This window comes from Chionomys nivalis, chromosome 7 (genome assembly GCF_950005125.1).
Source record: "Chionomys nivalis chromosome 7, mChiNiv1.1, whole genome shotgun sequence".
Taxonomy (NCBI): domain Eukaryota; kingdom Metazoa; phylum Chordata; class Mammalia; order Rodentia; family Cricetidae; genus Chionomys; species Chionomys nivalis.
Window position 1 is genome coordinate 77,141,604 of NC_080092.1, and position 20,363 is coordinate 77,161,966.

Sequence of the window (20,363 nt, forward strand, 5' to 3'; positions counted from 1 at the left end):
ATATATCTAACACATGCTTTAAAAGATTTTACAATGTAGTCCTGTTAATAAAGGAATGAAAACCCATGACTTAACTTGTGTGACTGAGAAAGCTGGTCTTGGTCTAAGTTTCTTCTGAGAGCCCTGAAACCACCTAGGCTCCTATCATGGAGGGATAGAGGGAAACCCAGGGGACCCATTTCAGGAGGGAAGTGGGGAGCTAAGATAGAAGAGGGAGATGTGTTGGGCACTGGTCAGACGGTGGAACTTTCCTAACTGACCTTCCCAGGTGTGGGGAGAGAGGCCCTACTGTCCTGAGCCCTGGAAGCCGTCAGGGAGAGCCTGTCTCCCACTCCCAGGACTCTTGCTCTGCAGAGACTTTGCCTTTCCTGTTGCATTCTTGCCTGAAAGAGTAGGAGGAAGTGGCATTAGGCTGAATCAAAACCAGATGACTCAAATAGCTGGCAGGCAAAACTGATTAGATACAAGTGACAGCACAGGATCCGGCACCACCTTCGATGCTCCACTCCAGACCTCAGGAAGGTGGGGTCACTGTGGAACCATCATGGGCTGTCTGAGGCAGCTGTTGGTGGACAGAGGTGAAGGCAGTGAAGGTAAAGCCATTCCTGCACTAATTTCCCATTCTTTCAGAGCTCATGGGGCACCTCAGAGAAACCAGGACCTCCAGGAGCAGGACTTGGGGAGATGGGATATGTTAGGGCATTATTTTACAGTTCTGTTTCACTTTCTCAAAAAGGATGTTTATTTTTATCCAAAGTCAAAATTATTTATGTAGGTGGTGCTGGGACAAACCTGGGCTTTGTTCATGCTAGGCAACTGCCTGACCACGGAGCACATCCCCAGCTGCCAAACAAAATTACAAAATGATACTGACCCAGTCCCAGTGTTATGTGCTGCTAATCGCAGCTAACTGGGAGGTCAAGACTGGAGGATTATGAATTCAAGCCCAGCCTGGGCAACGTAGACATGTCACCTCAGAACAGCAAAAATTAACTCTTGGCGTATTGGCTTCTACCTATAAACCAGCACTCAGGAGGCAAGAACAGAGTTTAAAACCTGCCTGGCTTACATAGCAAGTTTCAAGAGTCTAAGCTTATTAAATAAAATAATAATAAATAATGGCAAAGATAGGGGTTGGAAGATGACTCATGCAATAAGAGCACTGGCTGGTCTTGCAGAGGACCAGGCACAATTTTCTGCACCCACATGGTGGCTTACACCCACCTCTAACTCCAGTTCAGGGAATCCAACACCCTCTTCTGGCTTCTTCCAGCACCAGCCATGTATATGGTACACATACATGAAAACACAAAATAAAAAAAAAAATAAATCTTTAAAAATAAAGTGGGGCCAGAGAAAGAGATGGATCTGTGGTTAAGAGCACTTGTTGCTCTTCCATAGGACCCAGGTTTGATTTGTATTTGCAGTGCCCACCCAGTGGCTCACAACCATCTCTAACTCCAGTTCAAGGAATCAGATGTTCCCTACCAGGAAAAGATGTGGTGCAGATACAAGAACACAGGTAAGATAAAAATAATTTTTTAGAAAGTTTTAAAGTTAGGTGGTGGTAGCTCACACCTTTTATCCCAGCACTTGGGAGGCAGAGGCAGGTATATCTGAGTTCAAGGCCAGCTTGGTTTAGAGTAAGTTCCAGAAAAGGCAAGGCTACACAAAGAAACCCTGTCTCGGGAAAGCAGGGGGAAAAGTTTTATTAGTTATTGAATACCTTGTATTCATCACCCATGAATAAGAGCCCCACAGGAAATGGGTTTGGGGTGTTTAGATCAGCTTACTGTATCTCCAGTATCTGGTAATTGCCAGTTCACTAACTGGCTATCTAATTTATGTCCAAAGCCTTGTATTATGCCTTATCTTTCACTGGGATTCATTTTACAAATGAGGAAAGTGAAGATTAAAAAGGGTTAATTGACTGTATCGCTGCAGGGTGGTACTCAGTAAAGAACAGTGACTGTCATTGCTATGGAGGACTTACCCAGAGACCGTCCATGATGGTCTCACCCTCAGGATAGTAACAGGCTACCCCCTGCATCCAGACCTCGGGCCTGCAGGGAAAGCTAAAATCATTTTCACTCTGAAGACAGCTCAGCTGCTGGGATCTTGGGGCCAAGGAGCACCTGAAGGTAACCCAGGCCTCACAGGTTTCCTGCCTGGGCTGCACTGTGCAGAATCAGCAGGTAGGGTGGGGTAGTTAAGATGTGCTGCTTACTCAGCAACCCTGGGGCCTTTCTGCCTACCAAGGCACTACAGACTATTTCAAGAAGCTTCTGGCTCAGGGGGGAAATGGAGCAGAAGTAGAGATGGTTTGGCTCACACTTCAATTAGGAAGAAAGTCGACCTTTGGTAAGACAGACAAGATACACACAAATACACACAGAGCCCCCCCCCCCCACCTAGTGAATTGAGTTTGGCAGTTAGATTGGGTATAGTAGCTCATGCCGATAATCCCACTTGGGTTGAGCATTATGAAGGCCACAAATCCCAGGCCAATATGGACCAGGCACCCCCAAAATAGTTTGGACTAGAAAGATGGCTCAGCGGCTAAGAACACTCAATGCTTTTGCAGAGGACCCAGGTTCCCAGCATCCACACCAGGTGGCTCACAACCATCTGAAACTGCACTTGCAGGGTATCTGATGTTCTCTAACCTCCAAAAGTACCTGCATACATATTTGCATATAAATTCATGCAGCCTCACATTCAAGGAATAAATCTTCTCTGATAGTCACTCTGGCTGGCCTAACTATTTGACCAGATAATAGTCTGTCTGCTTTTTGCCTTCTGGGTTCTGGGATTAAAGGTATGTACTTACCAAATGCAGCAATATAATAAATCTTTAACTCAGTTTTTAAATGTATGAGTGTTCTGTCTGTATGTCTGCACACTAATGTGTACCTGGTCCCACAGAGGGCATAGACCCTCTGAGACTTGAGTTACAAGTGCTCGTGAGCCACTATGAATTGTCAGGAATTGAACCCAGGTTCTCTGGAAAAACCAGCCAGTACTCTTCACTGCCGAGCCCTCTCTCCAGTCCCAATAAATAAATCTTTAAAAAGCATACACTTGTAACCAAAACACTCTAGAGGCCAAGATCTCAAGTTTGAGACCAACCAAGCCATAAGGGAGATCCTGTTATGACAGCATTAACACTGAAAATTTTTTATTGTATATGATGTGTTACTATGGACACACACCATGTCAGAGTGTGTGTGAAGGTAGAGAACAACTCTTCCCATTCTACCTTGTCACCAAGGAACTGAACTCAGGCTATGAGGTTTGACAGTGTCTTTATTCCTCTGAGGCATCTTGTCCTCCAGTACTCACAAAAAGCTCAGCAGGTGTCAAAGGTATACAATGAATCTTACTACAGAATTAAGACAAATGGCCTTGGGACTGAATTTCAAAAATACCAACTAATACTAAGTATCACACAGCCTCTGGGGACCACTGGGAAGCTGGCAACATTCTTAGTTCCTGTGTCCCAGTCCTTAAGCATATCCAAAGTCCCATTTTACAGATATCAAAGCACTTGGGAGAGGCAGGTGAATGGATCTCTGAGCTTGAGGCCAACCTGGTCTATAGTTTTTCAGGACAACCAGGGCTACAGAGACCCCGTCCACAAAAACAAAAACAAAAACAAACCCAAATAGATAGTCATGCATTAGCAAGCCAATGTGGCAGTGGGAAAATACATTTTGCTGGTGATTGGAAAGAAACAGCTGACATAGGTAAACCCGGGCACATCTGGCTCCATGACCTTGGTCTGGCAACCTTTCTGCTCTTCACTCCCACTGAAAAGAGTAACAGAGTAAGCCGGGAGGTGGTGGCGCATGCCTTTAATCCCAGCACTCGGGAGGCAGAGGCAGGCGGATCTCCGTGAGTTCGAGGCCAGCTTGGTCTACAAGAGCTAGTTCCAGGACAGGAACCAAAAGCTACGGAGAAACCCTGTCTCGAAAAAGAAAAAAAAAAAGATACAGTGAAACATAAACACCTGCTATTATTTCTCACTCCAGGTTGATTAAACACTCAGCAAGGGGCATTCACGAACCATCACATTGTAGTAGCTACCCGCAGTACTGAAGAGATATCAACAACTTTCTGGACAGCAGCCTGAACTGGAAACACACCTGTTCTTGGTCAATGGCTATGGCTCACCATCTAACAGTTTTGCGGCAGACAAGTCACTCTCATAGTCATCTTCACAATAAGACAGAAGACACAACAGTTTCTCCCTCATATAATCACTTCAATTGCTACTCTTGCACATACAACATATGGAGACAGCAGTACACATCGCTTAGGTACAGGCTAGGTGTCGGGCTTCCTTATGGAGTATGCAGTAAGGAGAGTGGGAGCTTCACGTGCATGTCACTGTAAGTCAGTGGTGCCACTGGGCCAGTCAACAGGAGGAAAGAAAGGACCCAGTTTAAACAAGATTCAGGGAAGAGATGTAAAGAGAAACTTCATTGTTTCAGGCAAGGTAAACAGGAACTTCGGGCGGCCCAACTCCAAGGGTCCTGTCCTGGAAGCTTGCAGGAGACAGAACAACCTCCCCACTTCCTCAGTCTTCCCAGGTCTCCTGCAGGGTACCTACCTTTGTGCCTCAAAGGGCAATTCTTAAATTCTATTTCACCTGCATGCTTCTTAGTTCATTTGTGTACACACACACACACACACACACACACGTCTCTTCCAAAACACTCACTCCACAGTGACAACATCTGAAACAAAGAACGAAGCAGCAAGATGTTGAAAATAAAAATAAAGCGGACTTTATTCAGAAGATAAAGGTGGTGGTATCAGTTTTGGTTAATAAAGTTGGGCTCAAGTGTTTTAACAGGTCTTTAATGCCATCACAGACTGGCATGTCAACGGCATTCTGAATGCCAATTACAGATTGATGCTATCAAAGCTGATGGAATTTGGACTTCTTCTAAAGTCAGACTACACACATCTTAAAATAGTAAGAGTAAGGAGACTGCTTGGTTCTGAACATTAGAACACCATACTGAGCAAGTCCCTCCACTTCTCCAGACCCTAGGGCTGCCTCTGACAGCTAAAACTTCAACATTTCAACAGAGGGAGGACTGGGAGAACTGAGAAAAACAAAAAGCAAAGTTAACCAATATAATTGGTGCAGGCAGCTGCCACTCGTGGCAAACGCAAGTCTAGTCCGAGCCCGCTTTCCTCACATTTGCACTGACATCTTCCCAAGCAGACGGTAACTACATTCTTGAAGGAATGTGCCAAGACTCAGGGTGGAGAAGACCCAGACAATGAGTGGACAGAAAGCATTTCGAGTTCATTTGCCTTAAGTGGTACCAACTGATTAAGGACAAACACCCAAACCGTAGAAAACAGTAGCTGAAAGTAACTAAAAGAGGATAAAAATGCATAACCAGTGCAGAATAGCAAGGCACCAAGACCACAGTCCAACCAGCCCATTTCCTCCTCTCCAGCATTGAATGGATCTGGGAGAAAGCATTAGTAACAGCACTTGTCAACTGCTTCCCTGGAACAAAACATGACAAAACACACGGAAGGTTTTGTTTTCATCATGGTTCTCGGTGTACTTTATTCCCCTGCTGTCGCGCTAAGCAGCCCACACAGGACAGAAATGGGTAGCACTGAGGAATGATCAGATTGTTTTTTCCTTTTCCCCGATATTTCTGCCCCCTCCCTAAGCCCTGCCCCAACCCTATCTAGTATCAGGAATGGTTAGTAAATCTGAAAAAACAACTAAGATGGAAACAAGGCATTCAGAGGCCTGGGCCTCTCTTCTCACTAAGGATCAAGTCCTAGTGATAGCTCTGCTCACAATGGAGCGTCTTTCCTTCAAATACTTTTTTGTACACCGGTTCACAGATCAGATCGGCACTTTGACTCTGAACCTGGCACCAAAAGGCACAATATCTGATACCCTGTAAAGAGCGACTACAGATGCTGCGTATGGACAGGCAAAGGGAGCCAGTCCCACTTAGGAACGGGCCTAGGCAGGGGAGATGAAAGGAGCAGAGGAGAAAACCTAAGCCAGTATCACTTACTACAATGGAAATGAAGTAGAAATGAGGGTCTTGTGTTTAAATCTTCCAACTACCAGGAAGCCAAAAAACCTCCGTTGGTTTCTATTATTATTTCTTTAAAGCAGCATATTTAAAACGCCAGCAAATCTCCTAATGTCTGCACGAGCCAAGAGGGCCAGCTCACAGAAATCATTTCTTATTGCTGAAAGACTAAAATTCAGGGTGCCTTGTTCCCTTGTAAAAGGGAAAATAATTCTGATTTATGGTAATCACAGCACATCACACTTTAAAAAAATACTAAAGCGTGTGAGCAGGGGAATGTTTGACACCACTTTATTCATCTTAACATCAGTGGAAAAATATAACCTTCTCCTAGTGCCATTTTCATCACAACAGTTGTAGTTAGTGTGTGTGTATACGTATATACACACACACACTTGTCTTATTGGTTAGTTGGTTTTGAAGTGCAGCAAGAGACCAATACCGCATTGCAGTCAATCAAAGAAAAGAACAGAAGGCCAAGCAGTTTCCAAATGGTTATTTTATCAGATCGTTCAACATTAAATTTTCGTCATTTGCAATTCAAAATAGTTACCTGAAGTTTGCGGTTTTGAGTGTGTATTTACTTTTGTTGTACATCTGTACTCTAAACTCTTTGGCACAGTTTTCTGGGGGCATTCAGACTGCCACAATGTAAGTCAGGAGACAGCTTGTTTGTTATGCCAATTTTCGAGTATTTAAATTTGGTTTGGGTTGTGGCTTTTTCTGTCTTTGAAGTCTGCATTTTATTTGTAACAACTGTACTTTTATTTTTCTATGTCCTCTAACTCCAGAGTTTTCTTTCTCCCCCCTCCCCCCCAGCTACATTCACAGCTGAACCACAGTATCAGGAAAGGCGCCTTGATGAAAAGATCAGGACAGGAGCTCTGACCATTCGTCAGTGTTTTCCCTAGAATAATTAAAAATGAAACCAAACCAAACCTAAAGAGCGTCTTTCCCCATTTGTTGTTTAAACATGTCTCTTGTGCTGCGTCAGTAGCCAGAACTTCAGTTAGTTTATGAAATGCAACATCAAACCCCTGTGTTTTCTGGGAAAAGAAACTGCAATGACTTGAAGTTGAGAATGTGGATACCGCCTCACTCACACACACTCATTCTCAGACTGTGAAATCCCCCACGCGCCTTCTATCGGGCACATGTGCAGTACCAAGTGCAACGGTACAGTGAAGGTGGGCTCAAGACCCGGGCTCCATCTTTCTCCTCAGTAGCAAAGGCCAGGCTGCCTTTTACAATACAGCCCCACAGCTGAACCCAGGTCCTCCTCTCCCAAACCTGTCATCCCATTCGGCACCGCCAAGACAGGAAAGCTAGTTCTAGCCTCCCCTGGGAAGAGACAGCTTTTTTGTTTTTAATAAGTAAGTAAATCCATTGTTTCTCTGTTCCAAGATGGCTGATGTTATGTTTGTCTACAAAGTCAGTGCTTACTTAGCTCACTAACAGCGCTGCTGTTGTTGGCTGTGGCAGGATTTTCAATGTGGTGTTTTCAAGCCTCACTCACTCATCCTCTCATTCCCAAACATTCAGCATCCGTGCACACTCCTCACTTCCGGGTTTTTTCAAAAGATTGGAGATTTCCAGTGGGGGTCTCAGGTCATCATCCCAATGGTACCAGATCTAAAAACAAATGGATGAAGAGGTCAATCCTATGATCACATACACCCCTAACTCCTACAACTAACTGCCCCTAAGTGTGAATGGGACGTGCCAACTCTCAAAGACTGATAACTTTCTTGTCTTCCTTTGTACCATCTACCTGTTGCCATAAGTAAGCATCAACCACAGCTAGTGAAAAGTGCTTCCTTGCATGTGAAGTCCTAAATTCAATTCCAGGCAACCCAAGCAATCAAATGAACACTCAAGGAGGCACAAACCTTTAATCCTACTACATGGGAGGCAGAGCCAAGATCTAGGGGCTAGCCAGGCTACATACAGAAACCCCCAGCCCCCAGGCTTGATTCCCAGTACACAGGAAGGGACACGGAGAAGGGAATAGAGAAAAAAAAAAGGAGGGGGGGATTTTATTAGGTCTCAAAATATTTTCAGTATTTTGATCTGAGTTCTGTTGTCCTTCACAAGGACTCAAATGTTCAGCTTAGAAAAGATTACCTGATTAAAGGCCTGCTCGAAAGCAGGTACAGAAAAGTATTAATAAAATAACCAATAGGCCGCTATTACCAAAAGTTCAATAAGTCCTTAAAGAAAATGTGCCCTCCTAAGATCCAGAGGAGCGAAGTCAAGATCTTACCAAGCTTGGTTCTTCAGTTTCCTCAGTTCCTTTGTTGCCCACGTAGCAAGGGTCTTTGCTTTGTTAGTCTTCGATCTCCGTCCTTCAGTTAATAGCTCATGGATCATTGGCCTAGCTTCTACTAATTTCAGTACATCCTTCCCAAATGCTGTACATAAGTCCCTGTGCAAAACAAACACCTGAGAATGACTTCCTGGCCACACCTGTACCATGGCTGATGCTGCCAAACCAGGCAGCATTTCTTAGTCGTCATTCAGCACTTCTCTTTTCTGGTTTTTCAAGATAGGGTTTCTCTGTGTAGCCCTGGCTGGCTGCAAATTCACAAAGATCTGTCTGCATCTGTCTCCCAAGTAGAGGAATTAAAGACACGTGCCGCCACCACCTAGCTCATTCACTTCTTAAAATTCTAAGAGACTTCTGGAATAAATTAAGTTGCAAGTGTTAGAAGGACTCAGCCAATGTTAATAGCTGAGTGTGGTGACACAATCCCATCAAGTCAGTAACGAGGAAGAAGCTGACAAGTTTCATCAGCATGGGCCACACATCAAGACCTTCTCAACAGAAGAAAAAGGAAGTAGAATAAGGCCTATGAGCTGTGACACTATGTCCCAACATGACTCGATCGGAAGAGGTTGGTGAGGAGGCTCAGTAGGTAAAGCTGCCTGTCAAATCCTCAAGACCCACGTGGTTTAGGAGAGAACTGAATCCCTCAAGCTTCCTCTGACCTCCATGCACATACATACATACAAGATAAGTAATACTTTCAAAGGGTTATATAGCGTGAAGCCTTGGGTTTTATCACCAGCACTGCAAAAGAGCAAAACAAAACCAATTTTCTCTGTACACACTTCTGGTTCTGTGGAAGAAGGCATGACTTACCCTATCAGTCCAGCAGCACACGCTACGACTCCATCTGTATGATCCTCGTCTCCAGCAATGTGATCAATAAAAGACAAAATAAATTCTACTCTGGGTTGTACCAGCATTACATCCGCTATAAAGGAAAGAGGAGGTCTGATTAAACTGTCCCAGGTTAGACAGGACTCAGCCTCTTTTCAATATGGCCACTGCTAGTCTACCCCAATAGCAGGGTTCCAGCTAGATAACCAGCTATACAGAGGATACCAAAAAATTATTGTTCAGGTTAGAAGGATATCCTTCAAATTCACAGAGGGGGATAAATTTTCCTTCTGTAATCACATGGAACAGAATTTCTGTGTACTGAAGAATAGAACAAGGCATTACACAGTGGGAAGTGCCCCCATACCACTGAGTTATATGCCACAAGTGGAACACAAAAGGCGCAACCTCCACTGTGGGCTTGAGCTGCCTGCACCAGTAACGAGCACCGGCACCTCTGCACTTTCCAGATAGCCTCACTAGACTCCTAAAAAAGGCAAAGCTAGGTGTGGTTCAGTGGCAGAGCTTAGCTACCATGTCATGCAGCCCTGGCTTTGATTGTCTGTACTCCACCACCCCTACCACGGGGAAAACACCAATGACTATCTATTGCCTCCCCCAAACCCTCTGTTCACTAGGGCACCACTTCTTTTTGTTCCTCCTGATGTAGCAGGTGCTTATTCACCAGTGAGCTACAAAGGTAAGATGCACCCTGGCCAATGGATTTCGGGAACTGGGCTATATACTCAACGGTGTACGTTTTCCTGATCTCCCTTCAATCCTTGGACAATTCCTGTATAAGCTTCCAAGCAGCTTTCTCTTAGTTCATTCAGATAATCCACCATGTCGAAGTCTGACTGGAAGAGACAAAGAATAAAACCTCTGTCGTAGCGGCCACCTTAAGAAGTACACCATAAGCAGTTCTCCTGCTCTGTTAGAGTTGTCTTAGAAGACCATCAAAATGGCCCACTCTTACCTTGTCCACCTGAGCTTGGGAGGCCTGCTGCAGAGTATTCAATACAACCTCTAGGTATTTTTTAAACTCTCCACCAATAGCAAGAGCAATATCACCAAACACAGACAGAATCTGTGGCTTCACAGACCTGTGGACATTTTCATTCTAACAAGAAAAAGAGAAAAGGGGAACTTATAAACATGAATCTTGTCTGATTTGAAGACCCAAGAAACTTGAAACACAAAAACTGAGTTACTCTGGATAAAGCTTACAGTGTTCTAGGAACCTACAGCTCCTCATCATAGACCTTGAGATGTAAATCTTTCCAACTGATAACTTCTTCAAAGACTGGCCAATTAACCTGAGAAATGCTCACCCCCAAGTTCTCCAGGAGCAGCTGCATGACCTCATCACAGAAAGGCAAGATGTTGGACTGTAGGGCTCGGCACAAGTCTCCCACTAAGCCAACAGCTGCCAAACACACCTGCAAAGAACCAAGGAAACGATTTCCCAAACAGAAAAGGCTTCCAGCAGAGTACAGCACTACTTTACCTAGTCAATGGTCCCTCATCACTTGAACCACAATCAGAGAACACAACCTTCCCTTGTGGAGCTTATAGAATTTTAACCAGATTCAGCAAGAGAACTAAACTAGGGCTGCCTGTGTTATCAGTAGGAAAGAGTGGAGGTGGCAGAACATGGAAAGCAGTGCAGTGGTGACATAACTTGGCAGCTGCCCTGTAATTAGGACTGTTCAGGCAGTTATCTTGTGATCTCTATCTGGCAGATCCAATATCCTGCTTTTCACAGACTACCGCCAATGCAGATGCTAAGGATACAAATAATGCAAAAGGGGAAACCACTTGACTTCAAAACCCTGATTTTGTCTGGACTACTCTACGCCACATTAGTGAGAGTATATGATTCTGAGGGCTGGGATGTATCTTGCAGTTTAAGCAACTTGCCCAGCATTAGCATACACAGGCTCCAAGTCTGATTTTCAACAATGTGAAAACAAACAAACAAAGACAGTTCTGAAAAGCAGATCCTACCTGGTACTCAGCATAATTTTTCAATCCAATACCCAAGAATGGTTTAAAGGCCTCCATGTACTTGAGGAATTCACCACCCAGCACTGTTAATGGAACAAACAATTAGCTAATCATACAACAAAGGACAAGCGAGTCAAGTAACCCAGGACATGTTCACTGTCCAGCATGTTGGGCAGAATGTGATTTACTAATCATTTTCTATCATGAAGATATTCAAGCTTTCTAACTGTTGAAAGGGCCAAATTCACACAACTTAGAATGTCAATGCTCATCAGAATGAGATTTTATTATGGCTAAAATAACAAAATAGCATGGACTTAAGGAAAGAATAACTTTTCATCGACCGAGTCAGCTATGTTGCTTTATTCCCCCTCCTCCATGGGAAGCCAGCTTCAAAATAAAGTCAGTCACAGCAAGAACTAAACAAGCCAGTCAAGAAAAGAAATAGGAAGGCAGGAGTGTAGCTCAGTGGTAGAGCACTTGGCTAAGATGGTCAAGGTCCTAGGTTCAATCCATAGCACAAAGAGAGAACGGAAAAAGGCAAGGCAGATAGAGTTGCGGACTACAGCACCTGGAATGGTTCTTACCCATCCCATTCCCATCATTCTAATGGTTAAATTTTTATTTTCTTATTCTTAAGTTTATGTGTGTGCATGGAAGCCACAAGAAGCTATAGGTGTTTGTAAGTCACATCACATGCATGCTAGGATTCAAACTCTATAGTGCTCTGCAAGAGCAACAGCGCTTTTAACTAATGAGGAACCTTTCTAGGCACTGTCTTCGTTTTCTTAAGAAAAGGTCACATTCTGTAGCTAAGGTGTCCCCAGAACTTGAAATCCCCTTGTCTCAGCTTCCCAAATGCTTGAATTACAAGTGTGTACTCAGCTTTCTCCCCGACCCTACCCTTAGCAAGATTCGTGCATCCCAGGCAGACCTGGAATTACTACGTAGCCCAGTGTGGCAGAGGGAGATATTAAGCTCCTAATCCTCCTGCCAACACTACCTGAGAGCCAGGGAAACAGGTGTGTATCCCTATACAGTTTATGCTGTTTTGGGGGCACCCCAGGGATTTCTGCTCCTTAAATACTCTGCCAACTGATCTATATCCTCAGCATATTTTTGGTCTTTCCCCAGAAGGGACTCACTATGTACAACACACTGGGACGAACTCACAATTCTTCTGCTTCTGCCTTCAGAGTGTATGACTTGACTACAGGCATGTACAATCACACCCGTTTTGAACATAGACTATTTATTCCAGAAACAGGACTGGTCCTCAGAATAGCGGACTTTAAATAATGGCCTTAGCAGTATACTTAAAGTTCACCTCTGACAAATCATTCCAGAGTTTCAATGTAGTCTTTAATTCTTTGAATACCCTTAAAAAAAAAAAAAGTCTGAAGTCTTCCCTAAAGCAATTTTGTAGTTACATATAAATCTAAAAAAGTCAATCAACTCCTAAAAATCAGGTAATAGTTTATTCCACACCACACTAAGTCCTATAATCTATTCAAGCCCAAAGCATTATAATCCAGACCCAAAAATACCAAAGGCAGAAATGAAACCAGAATCTTTCTTTTGTTTCCCCTACCATCAACAAGAGAAAACCTTAATAAAGCATGTTGGCTTTTTTCTTTTGAGACAGTGTTTTCTCTCTGTGTAGCTTTGCAGCCTGTCCTGGAACTCACTCTGTAGACCAGGCTGGCCTTGAACTCAGAGATCCATGTGCCTCTGCCTGCCAAGTGCTGGGATTAAAAGCTGCCATTGCCCAGCTACAAGTTTACTTTCAAGGGAAGAAGGAAACTGATGAACCCTTTGATGGGCACTAACTGTCCCTAAAAGGCTGCCAATCTGACGTAGATGCCAAACTAGCTGGCCTTTAAGGAGGCTGGCAAGGAAGGCAGTGATATATAATTTATACAAGTCAATTTAACCATCACCTTTCCCCCGCACTCTGAGGATACAGTCCCTGTCTTCGGCTGCTCACTAACCTTCCACCAGTGTGCTAACTGCCATCAGGGCATCTTCTTGCACTCCCCCAGACCCAGCTGTGCTTTGGAACATCCTTAAGAGGGAGGCCATGACCACATCAGAGATCTGCAAAGCATCTTGATGTTGCACTTTCCGGAGCACATTCTGTGAAATGAACAACAATTCAGGACCTGTTAATTCCAAAGCCCAAATCAGGACACTATGCCTTTTCTTTAAAAAATAAAATGTAGCCGGTTGGTGGTGGCGCATGCCTTTAATCCCAGCACTTGGGAGGCAGAGGCAGGTGAATCTCTGTGAGTTTGAGACCAGCCTAGTCTACAAGAGCTAGTTCCAGGACAGGCTCCAAAGCCACAGAGAAACCCTGTCTCGAAAAAAAAAAAAAAGTAAAACATCATTTCTTCTGCCTGTCAAACAGAAGCATCATTACCCTCTACACCCCAGTCTTACTAGAATGACACATTATTTCAGTTTACAAAAAGGGTATGTCTTGGAGGTGCTATTACACAAATCAAAAACCTACAGCTTGAATTTTGAAGAATCAGTCCCGATAAAATGACCATAACAACTCCTTCCAATCCCACATGCTGTTCTCAAACTGTTCTCACTCCTGTATGTGTTCCATCTAAAGCCACTGGATCACTGTGTTTGATGAGAAGGTTCTATCACTAACCCTTAAAATACGACACCTGAACTGAGTTCACAGGTGAGACAACCAAGTGTGCCTGAAAACCAAAATCCAGCGTCTATTTATGCTTCAGAAGTTCCAGAGCTTTCCTTTTGTCCTGATAGGAAAAAGATAAGTAGACACTGACATTTTATTTCAGTTTTCACAGCCAATCTTTGAAAAGAAAAAAGCACTATAAATGCCACATCAGGTAATGTTTCAAAGATAGCCGCTAAGTGTAAGCCATTTATTTTGCCAATACAGGGATTGAGCCTAGGGCCCTGCATATGCCAGTGACTGGCCAGAGTTAGGACTCTAGTCCCAGGGCCATACTGTTAACTAAGTGAACCACATCTGACCAAGATGGGTTTGGACAAAAACCAAGAGTAAAAGCTGTCAACACAGGACAGATGTACAGCTGGGAGGGACCATTAAGCTGAGACATTTCCCATCCTCACAAAGACAAATTAGATCTTTCAGGACAGACACAAAAGAAAAGTGAGAATTACTCTTTCAGTCACAGATCAAAGCCCTCTGATTACAACTCCCGGACAGAATTATCATGGTATTTCAGGTCTGTGTGCCCATGAATCTGTCGTAACAATAAAATGGCTGTCTCTCTGTAAGGTATTAAGTGAGGTCAGGGATTCAAAAGAAGGCTCAGTTGCCAACAGCACTGGCTGGTATTCCACAAGAACTGGTTTTCATTCCAAGCACCCACATGATAAATTTACACCATCTCCGACTCCTGTGTGAAAAGCGCCGACATCCTTTTCAGCCCTCTTAGGCACTTCACACACATGGTGAATAAACATGCATGTAGGCAAAACACCCGTTAAGAAAAGAGAATGAGTGAGAAATGGCATCATCATACCTGAAGAGTTGCACACAGTAGAGACTGAAGGTCATTGAACTGAATTCTGTCTGATGTGCTCTGGATATGGGACTGAAGAAAAGAAAAGAATCAGGTTCTCATGGAAACCTTCCACTTGCAGCAATTTCCAGGACCATCACCGAAGCCTCTGAAATGCTAACAGTGAGCAGCACTAGCAGAAGCAGGGGCAAGCAAAGCAGGCAGTAAGCTGCAAGCTTCTTGGCTACTGATGCTGGTGACTGAACCTAAGGCTATGCCAAAGGCTGCAACGTTTCTGTGTAAGTCAGAAGTACCCCCCACCTTCCCTAGGACACAACACTCCCTGGTCTCACCTCCATCTGAAGCACCTGCTGCAGTCGTTCCATAATGACCAGGGTGGTCTTCTGCACCGCAGGGTAACAATCCTTGGCACTATTTTTTACAATTTCCATTAGAGATTCATATGCAGAACTTCTCAGGTTGTTCTGGTGTCCATCAGGTCTATAAGGATACAAAATAAAAAGGCCTCACTTGAGAACAAACAGAAAAAGAGTTCATAAAGCAGACATATTTCCTCAACAACAGGAAACCAGAGGTTGGGGATGTTATTCAGAGGTAAAGACATTGCACAGACAAAGCCATGGATTCAATCTCTAGTACTGTAAAATAAGAAGTCAAATGATAGCAAACCAGTTTTGAACTTGGCAAAAAGATACCAATGAACCGTAGGTGTGATATCACACACCTAAAACCCTGGTACTCAGAGACCTTGCTTAGAATCTGAGACCACCATAGGCTAAAGAGTGCAGACCTGGTTTGTTTCTTTGTTTTATAAGTAGACAAGTGGATGCTATGTACAAACTAAAGGAGCTGACTCAGCAGATAAACACACTTATCACCAAGGCTAATGCCAGACCTCAGTCCTCATACCCCAGATGGTAAAGAAAATTGACTTGTCGATACCTCCAGTCTCCATACATGCACCATCCACACACAAAGTAGTTTTTAGCCGGACCTTGGTGGCACACACCAGCTCTCGGACATCTGAATTTAAGGTCAGCCTTGTCTACACAGTGAGTTCCAGGACAGACAGGGTTACGCTAAAAGACCCTTTTTCCTTTTTTGTTTTTGAGACAGAATTTTCCTGTGTATCTTTGGCTGTCCTGAAACTCTCTGTAGACCATGCTGGCCTCAAACTCAGAGATCCAATTGCCTCTGCCTCCCAAGTGCTGGGATTATAGGCATGTACCACCACTGCCTGGCTTTTTTTTTTTAATTAAAAAAAAAGCATTTTTTAAAAAACCAAAAGTCCTTTGAGCCAATGCTGCACTCGTGTTCTCTAGACATGGCTACAATCTATAATGAGAACTAGTGAGATCGCTCCATAACCTCAAGTGAAAAGACAGCAGCTCTCCACAAGTTGCCCCCCACCTTCAAGTACGCACCATGGCACACTGCCTACTCTCTCACACATACCTATACACTCTAACAATAACCAAAAACAGAATGGAAGGGAGTTTTTGTAAGCGATCAGGCTAAAATTGAAGAGCCAAATAATGGCCTGAGGTAGAACTGAACAAATGCCGGTTAATTCAAAAAACTGTTTGAGCAGTCACAAAGGAAACACATGAGCGACAGTGACTGACTTGAGTGTGATGTGCCTATTACTCTAGGACTTCTCTCTCATCAATTACTCTCTAAAAAATTATTTATTTTTTTGGGGGGGTTGGGGTGTTCTGAGGTAGTGTTCCCACACAGTTGGCTTTGAGATTCTCCTGCCTCCGCCTTTCCAGATGTGCCAATATCAACTGTAATCTCATCAGTTCTAAAAGGAGCAGCCTTTGTTTCTCTATCTCTTTTAAATACTTAATGTACTACAGGACACCTTAAACTTCTCGAGAAGGTATTGTGCTGTGTCATGTCCCAGTTTTTACGCTCTAGAAAACAGGCGTTAGCCGTGCTGTTGTCGGCTCCCAAGGATTACTGGTTACCTGTCTGTGGTCTCCAAGAGCTTCTGAACTATCAGCTCAAATGAAGAAGACAAACAATAGGTGGCTGGTTCTTCTTGATCATCGGCTACATCTGCAGCTTCATAAGCAGCTTCAGCCAGACTGGAAAAAGCCTGGAATGCAGAGAGACTTAAGATCAGTCCCGAGGGAACCCCACTATAGAATTTTCTCATTTCCCTCCCCATCCCGATACCTTGAATAGTGTTCTCTAACCTACAATTAATGGCTGTTAAAGATCCAACTTTTCCTGTCAAGGTCATCAAGAAAAACTCATTACTCAGCACCCACATCAGGTGATTCACACTGCTTCTAACCACCTCCAGGGGACCTGACACTCTCTTTTGGAGGGAGCACACCCACTCTCTCAACAGGAAAAACATTAAAGACTCTACAAATGAGAATTCATTAGGAACTGGTGATATAAGCACCCTTTGCTTAGGAGTATTCAAATTCCATATGGGGAGGGGCTGGAGAGATGGCTCAGTGGTTAAGTGCACTAGCTCTTCTCTAGAGGGACTGAATTCAACTCCCAGAACCCACATGGCAGATCTATAACTCCAGTTCTAGGGTATCTGACACCCAAGCGCACACTCATAATTTAAAAAAGAAAAAAATCTTAAAAGTTTAAGCAAGAAGGATCAGATGAGATGTGCTGGTGCATATCTTTAATCCCAACACTCAGGAGTCAGAGGCAGGCAGATCTCTCTCTGAGTTTGAGGTCAGCCTGGGTTGCATATCTTATCTTCAAAGTATGGGTGAGGACTGGCTGTTTTGCAGGATAAAGGTTCAACTCCCAGTACTCACAAAGTGGCTTACAACTCCAGTTTCAGGAAATCTGATGCTCTTTTTTGGACCTCTGCAGGCACCAGGCCCATAAATGCACACAGACAAAACACTCAATACAGAAAATAAAATAATAAAAAAAAAATTTTTTTAAAGAAAAAACACTGTATGTGCAGCCTAGTAATCTGCCCAATGCCCTAAGTGCAGAGTCCTTTCAGCAATCCCCTTCTGTCTGCTCACTCAGGGACCTACAATGACTCAGCAATCTGACCACCTCCTCTTGCTTCCATCCTTCTCTCTTTCCTTTCTGTAGCAAAAACTCCGTTTTAATCAGAACTTCTTGTCTAAAAGCAATGGAAGGAGAAAAGCCAAGTACAGAGAGTTTCCTGCCTCATGCTTTAAGTGCTTTGGGACCAATCAATGTCAGTCACCAGCTACACTGGCCTCTGCAGCTGCCATCTGCCTAGATCCTAACTGAAGATATTAGGAGACAAGATTGAAAACAGGTCTTCCAGTGAGGTAGGTCCCTTTCTCTTACACATCTTCTCATTGGCTCAGGACAAGCGTCTGTCTTCACCAGGAAGAAAATCTCTTACCCAGCACACATTTGAAGCCACTCTGGGTTCAGCACTGAGGCCTTCAATCAGACACTGCAGCAGGGGAGCCAAGTAGACATCATTGATGGCAGCTTCAGGGAGCAGCTCACAGATCCTGCCCACAGTCCAGGCTGTTGTATCTCGAACAACTACACTGGGGTCTTTCATTAATTCTATTAGGGTGGGCATAGCCTGTAAATGCAATAAAGCAAAACAAATTGAAATTCAAGCTGACTACTATTCAAAAGAAATACTACTGGTCCATGGGGCACATGCCTATAATTTCAGCATTTAGAAAATGAAGGCAGGAGGATACAAAATTCAAGTCATCAATGGCTATTATACGTAACAAATTTGATGCCAGACCTCATCTGAAATAAAAACACATCTTTCCCCATATAGTGACAGAAAGAATTTAATGCAATATATGACGAAGATATTCTGAAAATAGATGTTTCTAAAACAAAACAGTAACAGTAAACAAAAAAAGATTGTAAAATGCTCTCTTCCCACAGGGTGGTGGTGGCACACGCCTTTAATCCCAGCAGAGGCAGGTGGATCTCTATGAGTTTAAAGTCAGCCTGGTCTACAAGATTGAGTTCCAGGACAGTCAGGACTACACAGAGAAAATCCAAGAGAAGGAGGTGGGGAAGAGTTCTACTCCCTTCACTGACTCCAAATATAGGATTTTATCAAAGAGTCTGCAGTGGATTCTTTCAGTCAATTAGAATTATTTTATTCAGGTAGTGACCCCAAGAAGCAATCACAAAGGCACCAGCTTCTATCTGGAAAGACCCAGTTCTTTATGCAAAAATTTCAATTACAATGAGGTGTTCTATCATTTGTACCAGCAAAATAAACACATTTCCACAAGAAGACTATCATTACATAAATGTCAATTTTGCTCAAAGTCTAGAATAATAATACTATCACAAAGACTAAGGGAATGGTCCTGTATACCCCAACATTTGGGTAGCAGAGGCAGAAAGATCTGCAGCAGAGCCAGCCTCAGCCACATAATTAATTTGGGGCATACATGAGACCCTGAATAATAATTAAAAAGAAAAACCCAATAAGAAAAATCATAGGGGGGCTGGAGAGATGGCTCAGTGGTTAAGAGCATTGCCTGCTCTTCCAAAGGTCCTGAGTTCAATTCCCAGCAACCACATGGTGGCTCACAACCATCTGTAATGGGGTCTGGTGCCCTCTTCTGGCCTTCAGGCATACACACAGAATATTGTATACATAATAAATAAATATTAAAAAAAGAGAGAGAGAAAAAAAAAGAAAACTCATAGGGTAACTGGATACAGTATTCCACAATGCAATTCTCATTTACTTGGAAGGCTGAGTGAAATATGAAGATGTTAGGAGCACTGGAGTTAGAGCTAGCTGTGTCTAGAGGCTTATGCTTATAACTCCAGCACTCACAAGCCGACGCAGTAGTCACCAGTTCAAGGCTAACCCTGGGATATAGGTTGTGACTGTCCCAAAAGTCAAAAATCAACAGGAAAACTGTAAGGCAATCTTCATAGTGATAACTCCAATCTGTTGTCCAAAGAGCACAGAAAACAAAGTTGCAATGTCTTGAGGTAAGAGTGTTATTGGATAAGAACATATTAAAGTTGGCCCTTTTCTTGGTCCTCATTTTTCCAAGTTTCTGGGTCATGACTTAATTTTAAGTTAAGCATATTTTACCCTTAATAAGATAGGTAACAATAGTGAGACAGAGAGTGCCACACAGCATAGGTTGGTTTCATTACTATCTAGCTAAGGCTGGTGGCCTTGGCCTCCTGACCTATTAGTCTCTATAAGAATGTAGGTTTTAAGCCTGTACTATCTACCAATCAATTATTTGGAAATAGCCTTTGAGGGCGATTATGTACAGTTTAAATTTACATGCAAATGCACACAGATACACACTTACACCATTCCATTCTCCAGTCTTAAGCTTCCCTAAGCCTTACCTGTATAACTAATGGTTTGAGCTGATTAGGTTCTGGTCCTTCCAAGATACTGCCAAAAGCCATCACTGCTGCATCCCGGTATCTCCAGTCAGGGTTCTTGATATGTTCTTTAATGAAGGGAAGGACATGCGGCACAATGTCATCTTCACAGCAGGTAGACAGAAGCATGAGGCACACCCCAGCTGCTTTACAGGGGTTCCAGTCATCGTCGTCATCGTTTTCATCCTGGTCAAAGAATGTGACATT

At 43.5% G+C, this 20,363-nt stretch overlaps 1 protein-coding gene across 1 annotated transcript in view; it reads right to left on the bottom strand.

The window, feature by feature from the left end:
- Positions 1-4,767: 4,767 nt before the first annotated feature.
- The window catches only part of Kpnb1 (karyopherin subunit beta 1), a 29,708-nt gene continuing 14,112 nt past the window's right edge, over positions 4,768-20,363 (bottom strand). Inside the window, exons 10-22 of the mRNA XM_057774308.1 lie at positions 20,118-20,342; positions 18,151-18,342; positions 16,754-16,884; positions 15,116-15,263; positions 14,784-14,855; positions 13,245-13,389; positions 11,254-11,336; positions 10,578-10,685; positions 10,223-10,366; positions 9,998-10,103; positions 9,226-9,340; positions 8,347-8,508; positions 4,768-7,715 (exon numbers count right to left, since the gene is read on the bottom strand). Coding sequence (XP_057630291.1) covers position 7,715; positions 8,347-8,508; positions 9,226-9,340; positions 9,998-10,103; positions 10,223-10,366; positions 10,578-10,685; positions 11,254-11,336; positions 13,245-13,389; positions 14,784-14,855; positions 15,116-15,263; positions 16,754-16,884; positions 18,151-18,342; positions 20,118-20,342 — 1,632 coding nt within the window. The 3' untranslated portion in view covers positions 4,768-7,714. The remainder of the gene's footprint in view (positions 7,716-8,346; positions 8,509-9,225; positions 9,341-9,997; positions 10,104-10,222; positions 10,367-10,577; positions 10,686-11,253; positions 11,337-13,244; positions 13,390-14,783; positions 14,856-15,115; positions 15,264-16,753; positions 16,885-18,150; positions 18,343-20,117; positions 20,343-20,363) is intronic.